The 15,018-nt window shown below is 41.7% G+C and overlaps 1 protein-coding gene across 25 annotated transcripts in view; it reads left to right on the top strand.

Moving 5' to 3' along the window:
- DOCK9 (dedicator of cytokinesis 9) overlaps positions 1-15,018 on the top strand; it is a 291,057-nt gene that overhangs the window by 189,450 nt on the left and 86,589 nt on the right. For all 25 annotated transcript variants that reach the window (XM_045444882.1, XM_045444848.1, XM_045444766.1 and 22 more), the window contains exons 16-23: positions 8,786-8,865; positions 8,945-9,132; positions 9,265-9,330; positions 10,736-10,828; positions 12,095-12,218; positions 12,759-12,880; positions 13,971-14,057; positions 14,418-14,507. In XM_045444882.1, coding sequence (XP_045300838.1) covers positions 8,786-8,865; positions 8,945-9,132; positions 9,265-9,330; positions 10,736-10,828; positions 12,095-12,218; positions 12,759-12,880; positions 13,971-14,057; positions 14,418-14,507 — 850 coding nt within the window. The remainder of the gene's footprint in view (positions 1-8,785; positions 8,866-8,944; positions 9,133-9,264; positions 9,331-10,735; positions 10,829-12,094; positions 12,219-12,758; positions 12,881-13,970; positions 14,058-14,417; positions 14,508-15,018) is intronic.

Below are 15,018 nucleotides of genomic sequence, written 5' to 3'. Positions count from 1 at the left end.
TTGGTTCATTTTTACTTTTCGCTTACTTCTCTCTCTTCTGATTTTTCAGCATTCTTATTAGAGCCATAATTAACATCTCTAAAAAACCTTTACTTACTGATAGTAGTATATTGTCATCTGTAACATGTTTTCATACAGTAACTATTGTCATGTTTCACCCTTGCTTATAGAATAAAAACTCATTTTACTCTGTTTTGTTTTTTGAAAACTCCAGTCGCCTTTAGTTAAATAGATTACAATTTTCCTGCACTAGCCCACCATGCAGTTCTTAGTAATCATGATGTGGGTCCAAACGTAATCACTTAGGACGGGGTACACACTATATTGTTAAGGAGGATAAAGTGTATCTGTATGACCTCATTTTTTTAAATATGTGAAATTTATTGTCAAATTGGTTTCCATACAACACCCAGTGCTCATCCCAAAAGGTGCCCTCCTCAATACCCATCACCCATCCTCCCACCCCCCATCAGCCCTCAGTTTGTTCTCAGTTTTTAAGAGTCTCTTATGCTTTGGCTCTCTCCCACTCTAACCTCTTTTTTTTTTTTTTTCCTTCCCCTCCCCCATGGGTTCCTGTTTAGTTTCTCAGGATCCACCTAAGAGTGAACACATGTGGTATCTGTCTTATTTCACTTAGCATCACACTCTCCAGTTCCATCCACGTTGCTCCAAAGGGCCGTATTTCATTCTTTCCTATTGCCATGTAGTACTCCATTGTGTATATAAACCACAATTTCTTTATCCATTCATCAGTTGATGGACACTTAGGCTCTTTCCATAATTTGGCTATTGTTGAGAGCGCTGCTATAAACATTGGGGTAGAAGTGCCCCTATGCATCAGCACTCCTGTATCCCTTGGGTAAATTCCTAGCAGTGCTACTGCTGGGTCATAGGGTAGGTCTATTTTTAATTTTTTGAGGAAACTCCACACTGTTTTCCAGAGCGGCTGCGCCAGTTTGCATTCCCACGAACAGTGCAAGAGGGTTCCTGTTTCTCCACATCCTCTCCAGTATCTATAGTCTCCTGATTTGTTCATTTTGGCCACTCTGACTGGTGTGAGGTGATATCTGAGTGTGGTTTTGATTTGTATTTCCCTGATGAGAAGCGACGTTGAGCATCTTTTCATGTGCCTGTTGGCCGTCTGGATGTCTTCTTTAGAGAAGTGTCTATGCATGTTTTCTGCCCATTTCTTCACTGGATTACTTGTTTTTCGGGTGTGGAGTTTGGTGAGTTCTTTATAGATTTTGGATACTAGCCCTTTGTCCAATATGTCGTTTGCAAAAATCTTTTCCCATTCCCTCGGTTGCCTTTTAGTTTTGTTGATTGTTTCCTTTGCAGTGCAGAAGCTTTTTATCTTCATGAGGTCCCAATAGTTCATTTTTGCTTTTAATTCTCTTGCCTTTGGGGATGTATCAAGTAAGAAATTGCTACGGCTGAGGTGTATGACCTCATTTTTGAGAAGAAAACATTTTCTATGCTTTTTGTGTGTAAATGAAGAAATGGATAGGCAAACAGCTAGCCATGTAGAAAGATAGCCATCAAATAGCCATGTCGGGTGTATACCAAAATGGTGGGCATGGTTGTCTCTGAGGGCTAGGTGTATGGATGACTTTTAACTTATACTTGATAGCTTTCCATGATTTTATGGGGACTTTTTTTTTTTTTAACCAACATTTACTTTCATATTCTGACAAACAAACAATGAGGTTTTCTACATGTGGCGGCGGTTGGAAGCCCTGTCTTGGAAGTTGTGTGCCAGGCAGGCTACCTGGAGACTGCTCTGGCTGGGGTGGGTCTTTGGTGGCAGCCCCAGCTCACTGTTCTGTTCCTCAGTGGAGGTGAAGGGTAGGCTTTACAGGGTCTTTAATGAAAAAGTGATCTGAGTGGAGAGCCGATGGCCAGGAGAAGCACAAGCCTTTGCTGCTTCAGAGCACAGCGGTAGCCTCCCCGGCATACTGGGCCTTCATGGGTGTGCTCAGTAGGAAGGATCTTGTGGGAGGAGTGTGTTCCAGAGGGCCAGCCAGAGAAACCCACCAATAGGGATGTGATGCTGTCAGCCTCACAAGATGCAAAGGGGAGCCTTTGTCCTTCCTTCTCATCAAAATCCAAAGAAATGCCTGTGTCTGCTCCCTGTGCTTTTCACAGTGGAGTTAGGGAAGTGGAGGTTTCCTTTTTTTTTTTTTTTTTCTTTTTAACCTTGGCATTTTTCTTTTCCTTTTCCCTTTAATTAATTAATTAATTTGTTTGTTTGTTTGTTCATTTTCTTACAGAGAATAATCTCATGTCACTGACCTGGGCACCAGCCAGGTGCAAAACTATTGTTTCTGCTCCCATGATTGTCTCAAAATGTCATTTAATAATGGATGGGAAAAATTTTCTTGAGCTGCCCCCAGTCTTTAGAAAACAGCCAGCACATCTATCTCATAGGCACATAGCCAGCACATCTATCTCCTCCCTCTCCTTTGCAATAAGTACCAGGGGTGTTTTCCAAGACTTAGTAGAAAATAGTTCTGTCAGATAGATGGTATTCCTGACACGTATGCTTCCAGAAACATTTACCTAAGAAGAAACACTTGGTATTTTATCCTTATTTGATTTGCTTAGGGTGGTGTCTTTTCTAACTTCTGCAGGCAATCTGAAAGCATGAAGGCAAAGCATAAAAACAGATCATTTTCTTTCCTTTTCTTTTCAAATTTTTATTTAAATTCTAGTTAGTTAGGATACAGTACAATATTGGTTTCAGGAATAGAATTCAGTGATTCCTCACTTACATACAACACCCAGTGCTCATTATAACAAGTGCCCTCCTTAGTACCCATCACTGGTCCAGCCCATCCCCCACCTACCTCCACTCCAGCAACCCTCAGTTTGTTCTCTATACTTAAGAGTCTCTTACAGTTTGTTTGCCTCTTTTTTCTCTTTTCTCCCTTCCCATATGTTTGTCTATTTCTTAAGTTCCACAAATCATATGGTATTTGTCTTTCTCTGACTGACTTACTTCACCTAGCATAATACTCTCTAACTCTATGTCACTGCAAATGGCAGGATTTCATTCTTTTAGATGGGTAAATAATATTCCACTGGGTATATATGCCACATCTTCTTTATCCGTGCATCAGTTGATGGATACTGGGTTCTTTCCATTGTTTGGCTATTGTTGATAATGCTGCTGTAACCATTGGGGTGCATGTACCCCTTCGAATCTGTATTTCTGTACCTTTGGGTAAATACCTAGTAGTGTGATTGCTGGATCGTATTTTTAACTTTTTGAGGAACTTCCATACTGTTTTCCAGAGTGACTGCACCAGTTCGCATTCCCATCAGCGGTGCAAGAGGGTTCCCTTTCTCCCCACACTCGCCAACACCTGTTGTTCCTTGTGTTGTTAATTTTAGCCATTCTGACAGGTGTGAGGTGGTACCTCATCATGGTTTTGATTTGTATTTCCCTGATGATGAGTGATATTGCGCATCTTTTCAAGAATATTTTCTTTCTTTCCTTCTTTTAAAAATTGTTAATGTTTATTTTTGAGGGAGAGCGTGAGCTGGGGAGGGGCATAGAGAGGGGGACAGAGGATCCAAAGCAGGCTCTGAGCTGTCAGCACAGAGCCCACTGTGGGGCTTCAACCCACGAACTGCAAGATCATGACCTGAGCTGAAGTCAGACACTCAACTGACTGAGCCACCCAAGTGCCCCAAGAATATCTTCTTTTAAATGTACTTTATTATTATTATTATTTTTTTTTTGGTCTGGTGCAAAGGGTGTTTTTATTAAAGCACAGAGACAGGACCGTGGGCAGGAAGGGCTATCTAAATGTAAACTTTTTTAAGGCTGCCACATTGGGTAGGTTTTGGTTTTTGTTTGTTTTTGTTTTGTTTCATTTTGTTTTGTTTTTGTAATGCTTATTTTTTTTTTTTTTTTTTTTTTTTGAGGGAGAGAGAGAGAGAAGCATGAGTGGGCAGGAGCAGAGAGAGAGAGAGAGGGGGCATAGCAAAGGATCTGAAGCAGGCTCAGCACTGACGCAGAGCTCGAACTCACAAGCCGTGAGATCATGACCTGAGCCAAAGTCAGATGCTTAACTGATTGAGCCTCTTCGGTGCCTCCACATTGGGTAGTTTAGGCAATAATATTATTAGGGTTTGTGCATGAGACTTACGCATATATGTTTATTTGTACCTTTATGTTCTTTGTACCCAAGTTTGACATTCTTCTCTCCATTTCCCTCCGGTTACATTGCACTGAAGCCAGGTGGGGCTATTGCCTTTCTCTGAAGCCATTGTGTACTTGCACTCCACCATGCTTTGCCCTCTGCCTAAATCATATCCCCATCTGCTTTTGTCTCTCCAAGGGACCTCTGTCCTCTTTCAAGTCCAGTCTGTAACTTATGTCCATGTTGGGAAGCTGGGCCAGGTTGTGTGGCTTCTCTGCTTGAGTCCCCTCTTCTTTTTAAGGGGGAGCCCTAACAGCCCTGCATCCTATAGCTATGGTGGGGAGTAAATGAAAATGCATGTCAGGGTGATGTCTGTCACTGAGAAGACTCGTCGCTTAGCCTTCCTTCTCCACACTGTAGACACTCGCCTCCCCGTGGAGGTTTGCACACACTGTATGCATGTGTTTGTCATCATCTGTCTGCTTGAGCACAGGAGTCATGTCACATTAGTATTCTGTCTGTGGTGCCTAGTCTAGTGTGTGTCATATCACCATAAGCACTTGATAAATGTTTATTGAAATTTCTCCTAGACATAAATTCAGTGATTTTGTGTAAGCAAAAACATCTCAAATTTCTTTCAATCACAGACACATTTCTTTAAGTGACTCCAAAGCTTTTAGGGGCTATTTCCTTTTACAAAATGCATTTAGAAGATTAGACTCACCACCAACAGACCCACACATGCCAATATTGCCCGTTAATCCCTTTAATGGGTCAGTGCAGAAAATAGAGAAGGGAGGACCAGACTGCAGAGACACAGAGGTGAGGACACCAAGTCTGTTGGCCTGGGATGATTGCTGGTTTGTGATACTCCCCTTGCCTCTGGGAGTTGTCGAGTCAGCAGGATTGTATGGGCAATGGGAAGAAAAACCTTTCCTTTGCCTAAGAGTAAGAGTTTGAGCCTCATTCCTACACTGATATGTAGACAAAAGCAGTTCCCAAATTCCAGATGCCCTATGTGTGTCTACTTTATACATTCATTTAATGCAGTTTTAGGATGGGCTTTCATGCTCAAGGTATTGTAAGTTGTGCATGGAATATATACATTTTTCAGCATTAAAAAAAAAAAAAAACTAACCCCAGTTATAAGAGAATTCACTTTGTGTGATACACACACACACACACACACACACACACACACACACCCCATGACTTTGGAAATGCATATAAAAAAGGGCGGTAGAATTTTCATTGTTTGTAAGGTTTTGATGTGTATTGAGCCAGGTTCCATAAAAGCCCTGAAGTTTTGAAGTAAGTTTAAGACTATATTTAAAAAACCAAGTTGGTAGAAACAGCTTCCACAAAGCCCGTGTGCCATGTGCTGTGGAACTAAGCTCAGATCTGTGCTTTCTTGGAAATACATGGACATAATGCCTCTATAGAAATAGCAGCCAGAACTGAAAGCTTTCATCAGGGAAAAGAAACAAGTATAGTTAGACACAGAAGAATATAACACATTGTGCAAAGAGTTCCAGTGAGGATTGTTTAATTAAAACTTGCTGCTTAGAAATCCAGTTATCATAAGTTTATATGAGGATGATGGCAGAGTAATAGAAAAAGTGGTGAAGGGACATACTCACTTATCGGCAGAAATAACCAGCAAGGGATGAAACACAGCGCTCTTGGACACTTACATTTGGAAACATTCTTTGCAGTAAGCAGGATATTTCTGATTGGAGGAAGCAGAAACAACTTCCTAGGTGTCTGTAAGATTTGTGGGGTGCAGGGTTCTGTGGTAAGGGGCAGTGTTGAGGTGTTTGAATGAAGAGGTGGAGCAAGGCACTGTACGTCAGGCGAATTTATAGCTGCACAGAAACCCACGGGTCTCGGGGTCGATATCCCTGAAGAGCTCTATGTAAAGTGGAGAGCGACTCTGACAGTATAGCATCGTGGGAGCACGCAATGTGTGGGAGGCCTGGTTGCAACAGCAACCAGGAGATGACTGTCGAAGGCACAGTCTTCTAGCTAGTAGGAAAGAATACTGTGGGGGTGCCCGGGTGGCTCAGCCGGTTAGGTGGCTGACTTCGGCTCAGGTCATGATCTCACGGCTCAGAGGGTCGTGAGTTCGAGCCCCATGTCGGGCTCTGTGCTGACAGCTCAGAGCCTGGAGCCTGCTTCTGAATCTGTGTCTCCCTCTCTCTCTCTCTTCCCCTCTCCTGCTTGCATTCTCTCTCTCTCTCAAAAATAAATATTAAAAAAAATTTTAAAAGAAAAGCATATTATGTTTTTGCATAAATCACACAGTAGGCACAGGGACAAGATAGAGCGGTGATGCTGGGCTGTACTTAGACATCTTTTGGCCAGAAATCTTTAAAAAATTTTTTTTAAGTTTATTTATTTTGAGAGAGAGAGAGAAAGAGCAGGGGAGGGGCAGAGAGAGGGAGAGAGAGAAAGAATCCCAAGCAAGCCACACTGACAGCGCATAGGGCTCAAACTCATGACCTGCAAGATCATAACCTGAGCTGAAATCAAGAGTCAGACGCTTAACTGACTGAACCACCTAGGAGCCCCGGCCAGCAATTTTTTTAACTGAAAACAGAATGTGTGAAAAATTGTTGACTTGTCTTCCCGATAGTTATCTCTTTCAGGATTTCAAGGAATTGCCCATTTAAACTCTGATATAAACAAAAGACAAGTGGAAAAGAGAGAAACCCTAGGAGAAAGCGATTCCGCACATTGGAGCTGGCAGTGGGCAAAGCTCAGAATGTGCTCAACATGGGCTGTTGTCATCAGGAAGCGAGGATTCAGGACTGTTAGGAAATCCTGACGCAAATGAACAGTACCCCAGGTTAGACTGACACGGTACATGTGAGGCTGCTTATTATTAACACGTAACAGTAACGTCTCAGGAATCTTCAAGACAGGAGCTAGGAACTTTTCAAAAACAGGAATAAAACCAAATGCAGAATCTGGAGGCCAGTGAGCTTTGATGGTTTTTTTTTTTTTTTGGCAGTGTTTTAAAAGGCATTATTAAACAGGTGGCTTGTGAAGAACCACGAGGCAGCATTCTGTTTTCTTAGAAATAAGTCATGTCATGTCGAACTTGTCGTCCTAACCACATTGCGGCTTTTCTTTTTTTAATTGGGTTGCTAAACTGGTGCCACAGAGGAATGTGAGACCTTTAACAAGCGTATGTTCCAAGATGTCCTGTGAACGAGTCAGGGAAGTGTAGTGTGCACAAGTGGACAGGTGTTCCAGGAACAGCGGTGAATGGATTAGCATCAGTCTGGTGACGGACCTTTAGGGGTTTGAGAAGGAACCTGTTCTTGGCCACATGCTGTGCAGTATCATCATCCGTGACTTTTTTGAGGACATAACATGCTGGCGAAGTGTCCTCATGACATCAGGCTGTTAGGGATATCTCATACATTAGATGTCAGAATCTGGATTTGGAAGGGTTTTGATCAACTCGAAATGGCTCAGACGTAAAAAAGTGAAACTTCCTCAAGGCAAAAATCAAATCCCGTTCTGAGTTCCCAAACCATAATTGTATGAATGTAGGAGAGGGATGTAGCATGAAAGTAAAGCCTATGGAAAAAGATTCCAGGATTGTGGGTGATTTAAATGTAATGTACATCACTAGGGTGGTGTGGCTACCACAAAATAATAGAATCTGGCTATGTCGGTAGAAGGGTGTATGGTTCAAAACCAGCTAGCTCCTATGCCCCCACCTGGTCAGACCTTACTGGGCCTGATCTATGCAGTTTGGGCACCTGGATGTAAATGGAACATTGTTCTAGGGGAGAAATGGCATTGGAGGAAGGTCCAAAAGGGCTGAAAACGGAGGCCTTCAGCATGGTGTGGTTGCCATTCATAGATGGTGGAAAGGTGTGCCACAAAGAATGTAACCAGGCCCCTTGGTGAGTGCAGGTTTCAGGGAGGTGAGATGAGGAAGCACAGTCTGGGTGTGAAAACCGCTATGCTGAGCTTCCTCGCCACTAGGGAGGGGTGACACGGGAGCAGTCCTGTCGGGAACGTCGCACAGGAGGTTCTTATACTGGGTTGAGTTACACCAAATACAAACACCAAACGTTTCATTCAGTACTTACTTTGTGTCCAGCATTTTACTAGATACTGGAGCCTAAGATGGAGTCTAGCTCTATTTTCATGATTGTAAATGAGCCAAGAATGTGTGGGTAAGGATGGAGTGGTTCACGAAAGCTAACTGTAACACCTTGCTGATACTCTTAACTAGATTTGTGCAGTCCAGCACGGTAGCTACTGGCCATGGGTGACTATTGAGCAGGTGAAATACAGCCAAGTCCAAACTGAGATGAGCTGTTAGTGTAATACACATCTGCATTTGAACAATTAGAGTAACTTTTTATACTGATTACATATTAAAATAATAATAGTTGAGATATATTGGGTTAAATCAAATGTATTCTTAAAACTGATTTTACCTGTTGTTTTTTTGTTTTGTTTTGTTTTGTTTTGTTTTACTTTTTAAAATGTGGCTCCTAGGAGGTTTACTGTGTGGCTCACATTATATTTCTCTGGAAGTGCTGCTCCAGAATTTAGGTTTTAGAGCTAACCTGACTTAGACATGTGTGATTTTTCTTTTTTTCTGTTTACAGACCTGAGAAGATGGCTAAACTCCCGGTGATTTTGGGCAATCTAGACATTACAATTGATAATGTTTCCTCAGACTTTCCTAGTAAGTGTTAGTTCTTTGTAATAACCAGACAAAATTCTGTTTGGTTTTTACTTCAACTTGTTTATTGTTAATTTTCCAGATTATGTGAATTCATCATACATTCCCATGAAGCAATTTGAAACCTGTAGTAAAACTCCAATCACATTTGAAGTGGAAGAATTTGTGCCCTGCATACCAAAACACACTCAGCCTTACACCATCTACAACAACCACCTGTATGTTTATCCTAAGTACTTGAAATACGACAGTCAAAAGTCTTTTGCCAAGGTGAGCACAGAGATGGAGGTTTCAGTTTTGAGATCAGTCTCTCTTGGCTTCTCATGTTCTTTTATATACACTTACATATTCTGGCCTCTTGCCTTATTTTCTTTTTCTTTTTTTCTTTAAATATTGCTACAGGCCAGAAATATTGCTATTTGCATTGAATTCAAAGATTCAGATGAGGAAGACTCTCAGCCTCTGAAGGTTTGTTTTGTTTTGTTTTGTTTTTAACATTTATTCATTTTTGAAAGGCAGAGAGAGACAGAGCGCGAATGGGGGAGGGGCAGAGAGAGAGGGAGACACAGAAACAGAAGCAGGCTCCAGGCTCTGAGCTGTCAGCACAGAGCCTGACGCGGGGCTCAAAATCACGGACCATGAGATCATGACCTGAGCCAAAGTCGGCCGCTTAACCGACTGAGCCACCCAGGCGCCCCTAAAGGTTTGTTTTTTATGTATGTCCTCATTTTTCCATTTTAAAAGTGGACCTGAGTGGCAAATTGCACAACTACAGGAATTTAGCACGTTATAGTTAGACACAAACACGAAGATATGTGACATCATAATATATAACCAGATGTGTCAAACCTTACAGAATATGGAGTAAATGAGTTCTTGTTCCTCATTGACTGTTTCCGTTTGTTACACTGTTTGGGGATGAAGGTTTCTTAGGCATGTTCAATTCGGTAAATACATCATGTCTGACTATGAGCCAGGGTGTGTGGGTGCTAAGAATTGTATTAGTAAGATTGATAATAGAAATAATAATAAGGATAGATTGATATTTGTTAAGTATTATAATATGGTAATAATAACAGTAGTAGAGTATTGGTGGTGTTTATTGAGTGCTTATTATGACCCAGACTCTGCTCATAGAGCCTTAGAGTTATTAAACTCCTTTAATTCTCCTAACAGTAATTTTTAGATGAGACTAATGCATAAAATTTAAATAAAATTGTTTAGGGCTGTCCATTAGTGGCACCAGTGTTCAGATCCAGGTGGTCTGGCTCCAGACCCCAAATTCTTTACTGTAACTATGTGAAAATGACTTTCCAAGAACGGAAGGAGACAAAGGTGTAAAGAAGAATGTAATAGTTTTTGCCCTCAAGGAAAAAAAAAAAAATCATGGTTTGCTGAGAAAGCTAGTCATGGAGAAAAAGCTCCTGGCACACAGAAGGTCCTGAAATGACTTTTTGTCAAAACTGAATAATAATTAGTCTAAAAAATGCTAAGGGGACCCAGAGGAAGGAGTTAATCATTTCTTGATGGACACGTGGGAGTGTGGTGCACATAGAAGGGAAGGTCGTTCAGACAGAGGGATTGCATGAGCACAGGTGTGGAGGTGAGAAAGGGAGTTGTGGGCAAGCTGTTGTCTGGTTATAGCGTGGACGGGTGTGTGTGCTCAGGTGGGGGAGCTGGGAGAGGGGCTGAAGGAAGGGTTGGACCCAGGAGTAAGGGGACGTAGGGGTCTCTTAGGCAGAAGAAATGCATCCATCAGAGGTGGTTATTTTAAGTTTATGCTGCAGGAAGGCCTCTTTACAACACATCTGAGTCTAATTTCTGACTCTGTTAATTAAATACTGGTGTTTTTCTTTGCTAACTCTTGCTTTAGTGCATTTACGGCAGGCCCGGTGGGCCAGTGTTCACAAGAAGCGCCTTTGCTGCGGTTTTACACCATCACCAAAACCCAGAATTTTATGATGAGGTAAGTGAGGAGGTTTTCAAGGGAAAGCCCAGTTAACCAGTTTTAAAGAAAACTCCAAGTTGTTTGCTTAGTAAAGCAAAATTCAAGAGAAACTGCATACTACACTGCAATTACAGTGCTAGAACTAAATGTTGAAGTATTTATTTTACATCATCTGTTCTAATTACAAAAGTAACATTTATTCTGAACACTTGGGAAAAAGCAGATCATAGAAGGGGAAAAGTCAAAAAGCTCTCCTCTATTACTACCACAATTAATATTCTGACATACTTTCTTTCAAATTCACACTTGTGTGGTTATGTTTGTTGGATCTGAGAATCTTTTTTCTGTGTTGTTTCTTTATGTAGAATGATAATGTAGTTCATTAAAACTACTATATGAATCCTACTTCAAAAAAAAATTGTTAATGTTTAGTTTTGAGAGAGAGGTGGGGGCAGAGAGAGAGGGAGACAGAATCCGTAGCAGGCTCCAGGCTCTGAGCTGTCAGCACAGAGCCCAACTCGGACTCAAACTCATGAGCCACGAGATCATGACCTGAGCCAAGTCTGATGCTTGACTGACTGAACCACCCAGGCGCCCCTGTATGAATCCTACTTTCAGATGTTCTATCCTGGTTTTTCATCATGCCTTGGCTGTGTTAGGTTAATGTAGAGGTTGATGTCACATGTTTTCTAGTTCTTTCTAGAGTTGACATACCAACTTTCCCATTTCTGGTCAGTGAATGTCTTGGTCTGTTCAGGCTACAGCAGAACCACAGAATAGGTAGATTGGAAACAGCAGGTATTTATTGCTCACAGTCTGGAGGCTGAAGTCCTAGATCAGGGGGCCAGTGTGGCCCAGTGAGGGCCATCTCCAGGTCACACACTTCTCAGTGTACCCTCACACGGTGGAATGGGCAGGGAGGGCTCTGTTGGATCTCTTGTAAGAGCATCAGTCCCATTCATGAGGCCTCCACCCTCATAACTTAGTCACCCCCACAAGGCCATACATCCTAATACCATTACCTTGGGGGTAATACAAATTTCAACATAAGAATTTGGGGGTGGGAGTGGGGACACACACATTCAGATCACAGCAGTGGATTATGGATCCCTTTCTTCTTTGGCACAGTTTACGTTCTTCGATTTCTTCGACTGCAAATGTTAATGCTAGTTTGGAGACCAAATGCAGGTTTGTGCAATGGGTGACGTGTTGTGTGCCTGCTCTCATCAGGAATTCTTGTTGTTTTAAAATATAAGAGAGATTGTTATTTTGTCTTCCTTGCAGATTAAAATAGAACTGCCCACCCAGCTACACGAAAAGCACCACTTGTTGTTCACGTTTTTCCATGTCAGCTGCGATAATTCTAGTAAAGGGAGCACAAAGAAGAAGGATGTTGTTGAAACACAAGGTTTGGGGTCTCATCAATCCTTTCATTGTTTACAGGTTACATAGTAGGTTCTTAAATTTTGTTTATTTTTTAAGTTTTATTTATTTATTTTGAGAGAGAGAGCATGTGTGTGCAAGTGGGGAAGGGGCACAGAGAGAGAGAGAAAGGGAGAATCTCAAGCAGGCTCTGCACTGCCAGTGCGGAGCCTGATGAGGGGCTTGAACTCACAAACCGTGAGATCGTGACCTGAGCCGAAGTTGGACACTTAACCAACTGAGCCACCCAGGCGCCCCTTAAATTTTATCTTGATTCTGAATTCTCATCCTTCTGTGGAGTTTTTAGATGACGTTTGTGAAGGTAGCATGCCTGGCTTGCATATGTAAGTTTTTATGAAAGATCATTTTAGAATTGTAATCCCAAAGAGGCCAAAGTACATTGTAGACAGTGCTCGGCAGAGACTAGATTCAGGGCCTTGAAGATCAGGCCATGTCATAGCACTGACTTTCTTTCATATGTTTTTGAACAACCTGCAGTGAAATTTTTTGTGTTTTGTTTCAACAGTTGGATATTCCTGGCTTCCTCTGCTGAAGGATGGAAGGGTAGTGACTAGTGAGCAGCATGTTCCTGTCGCGGCCAATCTCCCCTCTGGCTACCTTGGCTACCAGGAGCTCGGAATGGGCAGGGTATAGGACTTTAAGACTGATTTATCCCTGTACCTTCAGAAAACATGAAAGATCGGCTAACGCAAGAATAACACAAGAACGCACGCAGTATTTTTGCCGGTCCCAACATTTTGGTTTTAGTTATTCATTTCCAAGTAAACATAGGCCGTTGGAAGGCAGTGCTATTAACAGCACAATCTAGAATTCTAGTTTGGGCATTTTATAAGTCCTGAACTAGCAGCGCCTCATCAGGGAAACAGAGACTTAGAGATATTGGATGAGGTAAAAGTTTTTCACTGCAAATCAGCCATGCTCAAATAAGGACGTGTTCTTAGAGTCACACAAACTATTAGGAATTGTCTTTCCGTTTAGTGTAAATGTAGCAACTCGTGCCCACAGGGTAGCTGGTTCTGATACCTTTGCTGATCCATGAAAGCCTGAATTTTCTCCCATTTCTCCCACTGGTTAACTGATTTTGCAGTTTGTTTGGCCATCTTAAATTTTATAGATTTCAGTTTTATAACGCACTCAGGTAAGGTCTGCTTTATTTCATTTTGCAGGGCTTTTAATATTTCTCAGCATTGAAGTAGTACCAAATTTGGGTCCATGTTATGGACAAATGGTTAAAATATTCCAAAATCAGGAGAAATCCTATACCATTCAGTTATAATTCCTAATCTGAACGTAAGAAAAAATGGAGGAGTCAGAAATCTAAGCAGGCACACACAGAGTAATGACCCTTTACCCATGTAGGACTTCATACTGTCCCATTTGCTGGACAATCTTCTGCCATCACTGTCAGGATCCTAAAATCCAGTTTGGTTAAGTCATTGGTGAAATAGGATTCTTTCCCTCTCCAACAGATAGTAACTCATACAACTGCAACTAAAAGGTAACTTAGAAAATCCAGTAAGGAGAGCTTTGTACCTGGGGGAAGAGAGTGGGCAGAAATTAGTACTGCTTGCATTCTCGCAGTGAGCCAGCCATAGCTGTTGAGTCACTGACGCTGTTTGGGCCTGTGACACCTCACCAGTCCTCTCGGTGAACATGGTGTTTGAAGCCAAGACCACTCATCTGTTGGGATGTTTTTTTTCCCTTCCATATTTTCTAGCATTATGGTCCAGAAATTAAATGGGTAGACGGAAGCAAGCCACTGCTGAAAGTTTCAACTCATCTGGTTTCCACCGTGTATACTCAGGTACGGGCTGTTCCATTAGCATTAGTTAGCAATGATTGCTCAGTGAACGAATTTGCATGATCTTTTCGGCAAAAAAACAAACAAACAAAAAATCCTAATTGATATGTCATACGTACATATAAGGCGCTCATATGTACTGACATAAATGAATAGTACAAGTAACGTTTCTCAACTATTTCCTCTTTCGTTGGAGGTTCTTGGAAATCTTTTAAAAATTTTTATCTCTTTTGATGTTTTCATTTTTATATGATCAGTTTCTTAGTCTAAATAAAACATGCATGCTGTAAGAAGCAGGTACTCCTATTTCCACGACATTATGCTAATAGGCCTTCTTTCTTTCTCTTCTTTTTTTTCTCCCAGGATCAGCATTTACATAATTTTTTCCAGTACTGTCAGAAAACCGAATCTGGAGCCCAGGCCTTAGGGAGTGAACTTGTAAAATACCTTAAGGTATCAGATGGCTTTCTTAGTAACCCCTTTTTAATGAGATTGGAGTAGGTTGGGTTTTCCTTTTGCTGGTGAGGGTCGTTCTTACCTCTCGGGAACTTTATAAGGATGCTCTTAGCTGGGTACTCTCACTTCTCTGTGGTTTTAGATGGTGGCAAGAAGCGGCCTCATAAATAGGACAACTCCAGAGTGCTGTACGTCAACTCTGCTGAAATTAAAATTAAGAATTTAATTAGAAAGAAAAGAAGACGAAAAAGAAAAGAAATAGGACAACTGCTCTGCCTTCATCTTTGTCCCACATGTACTGTTTTTAGGCCCAACCCAAAATACATTGTTCTCTGCCTACAAAATCACACACATACGCAGGCCCTGTCCTCTGAGTGCTCACTGGGTGCAGAGCACAGGGACAAGCACATAAGAAGGAGGGACTTCAGTCCTGCCATTAAGGCATTTCGAGCTCACTGTAGGAGATAACATAAGCGTGGCGAATGTGTGCTAGGTGGGCAAAAACCAA

Source organism: Leopardus geoffroyi, chromosome A1 (assembly GCF_018350155.1).
Source record: "Leopardus geoffroyi isolate Oge1 chromosome A1, O.geoffroyi_Oge1_pat1.0, whole genome shotgun sequence".
Taxonomy (NCBI): domain Eukaryota; kingdom Metazoa; phylum Chordata; class Mammalia; order Carnivora; family Felidae; genus Leopardus; species Leopardus geoffroyi.
Note: the sequence above shows the minus strand (reverse complement) of the source record. Positions and strands in the feature narration are given on the sequence as shown.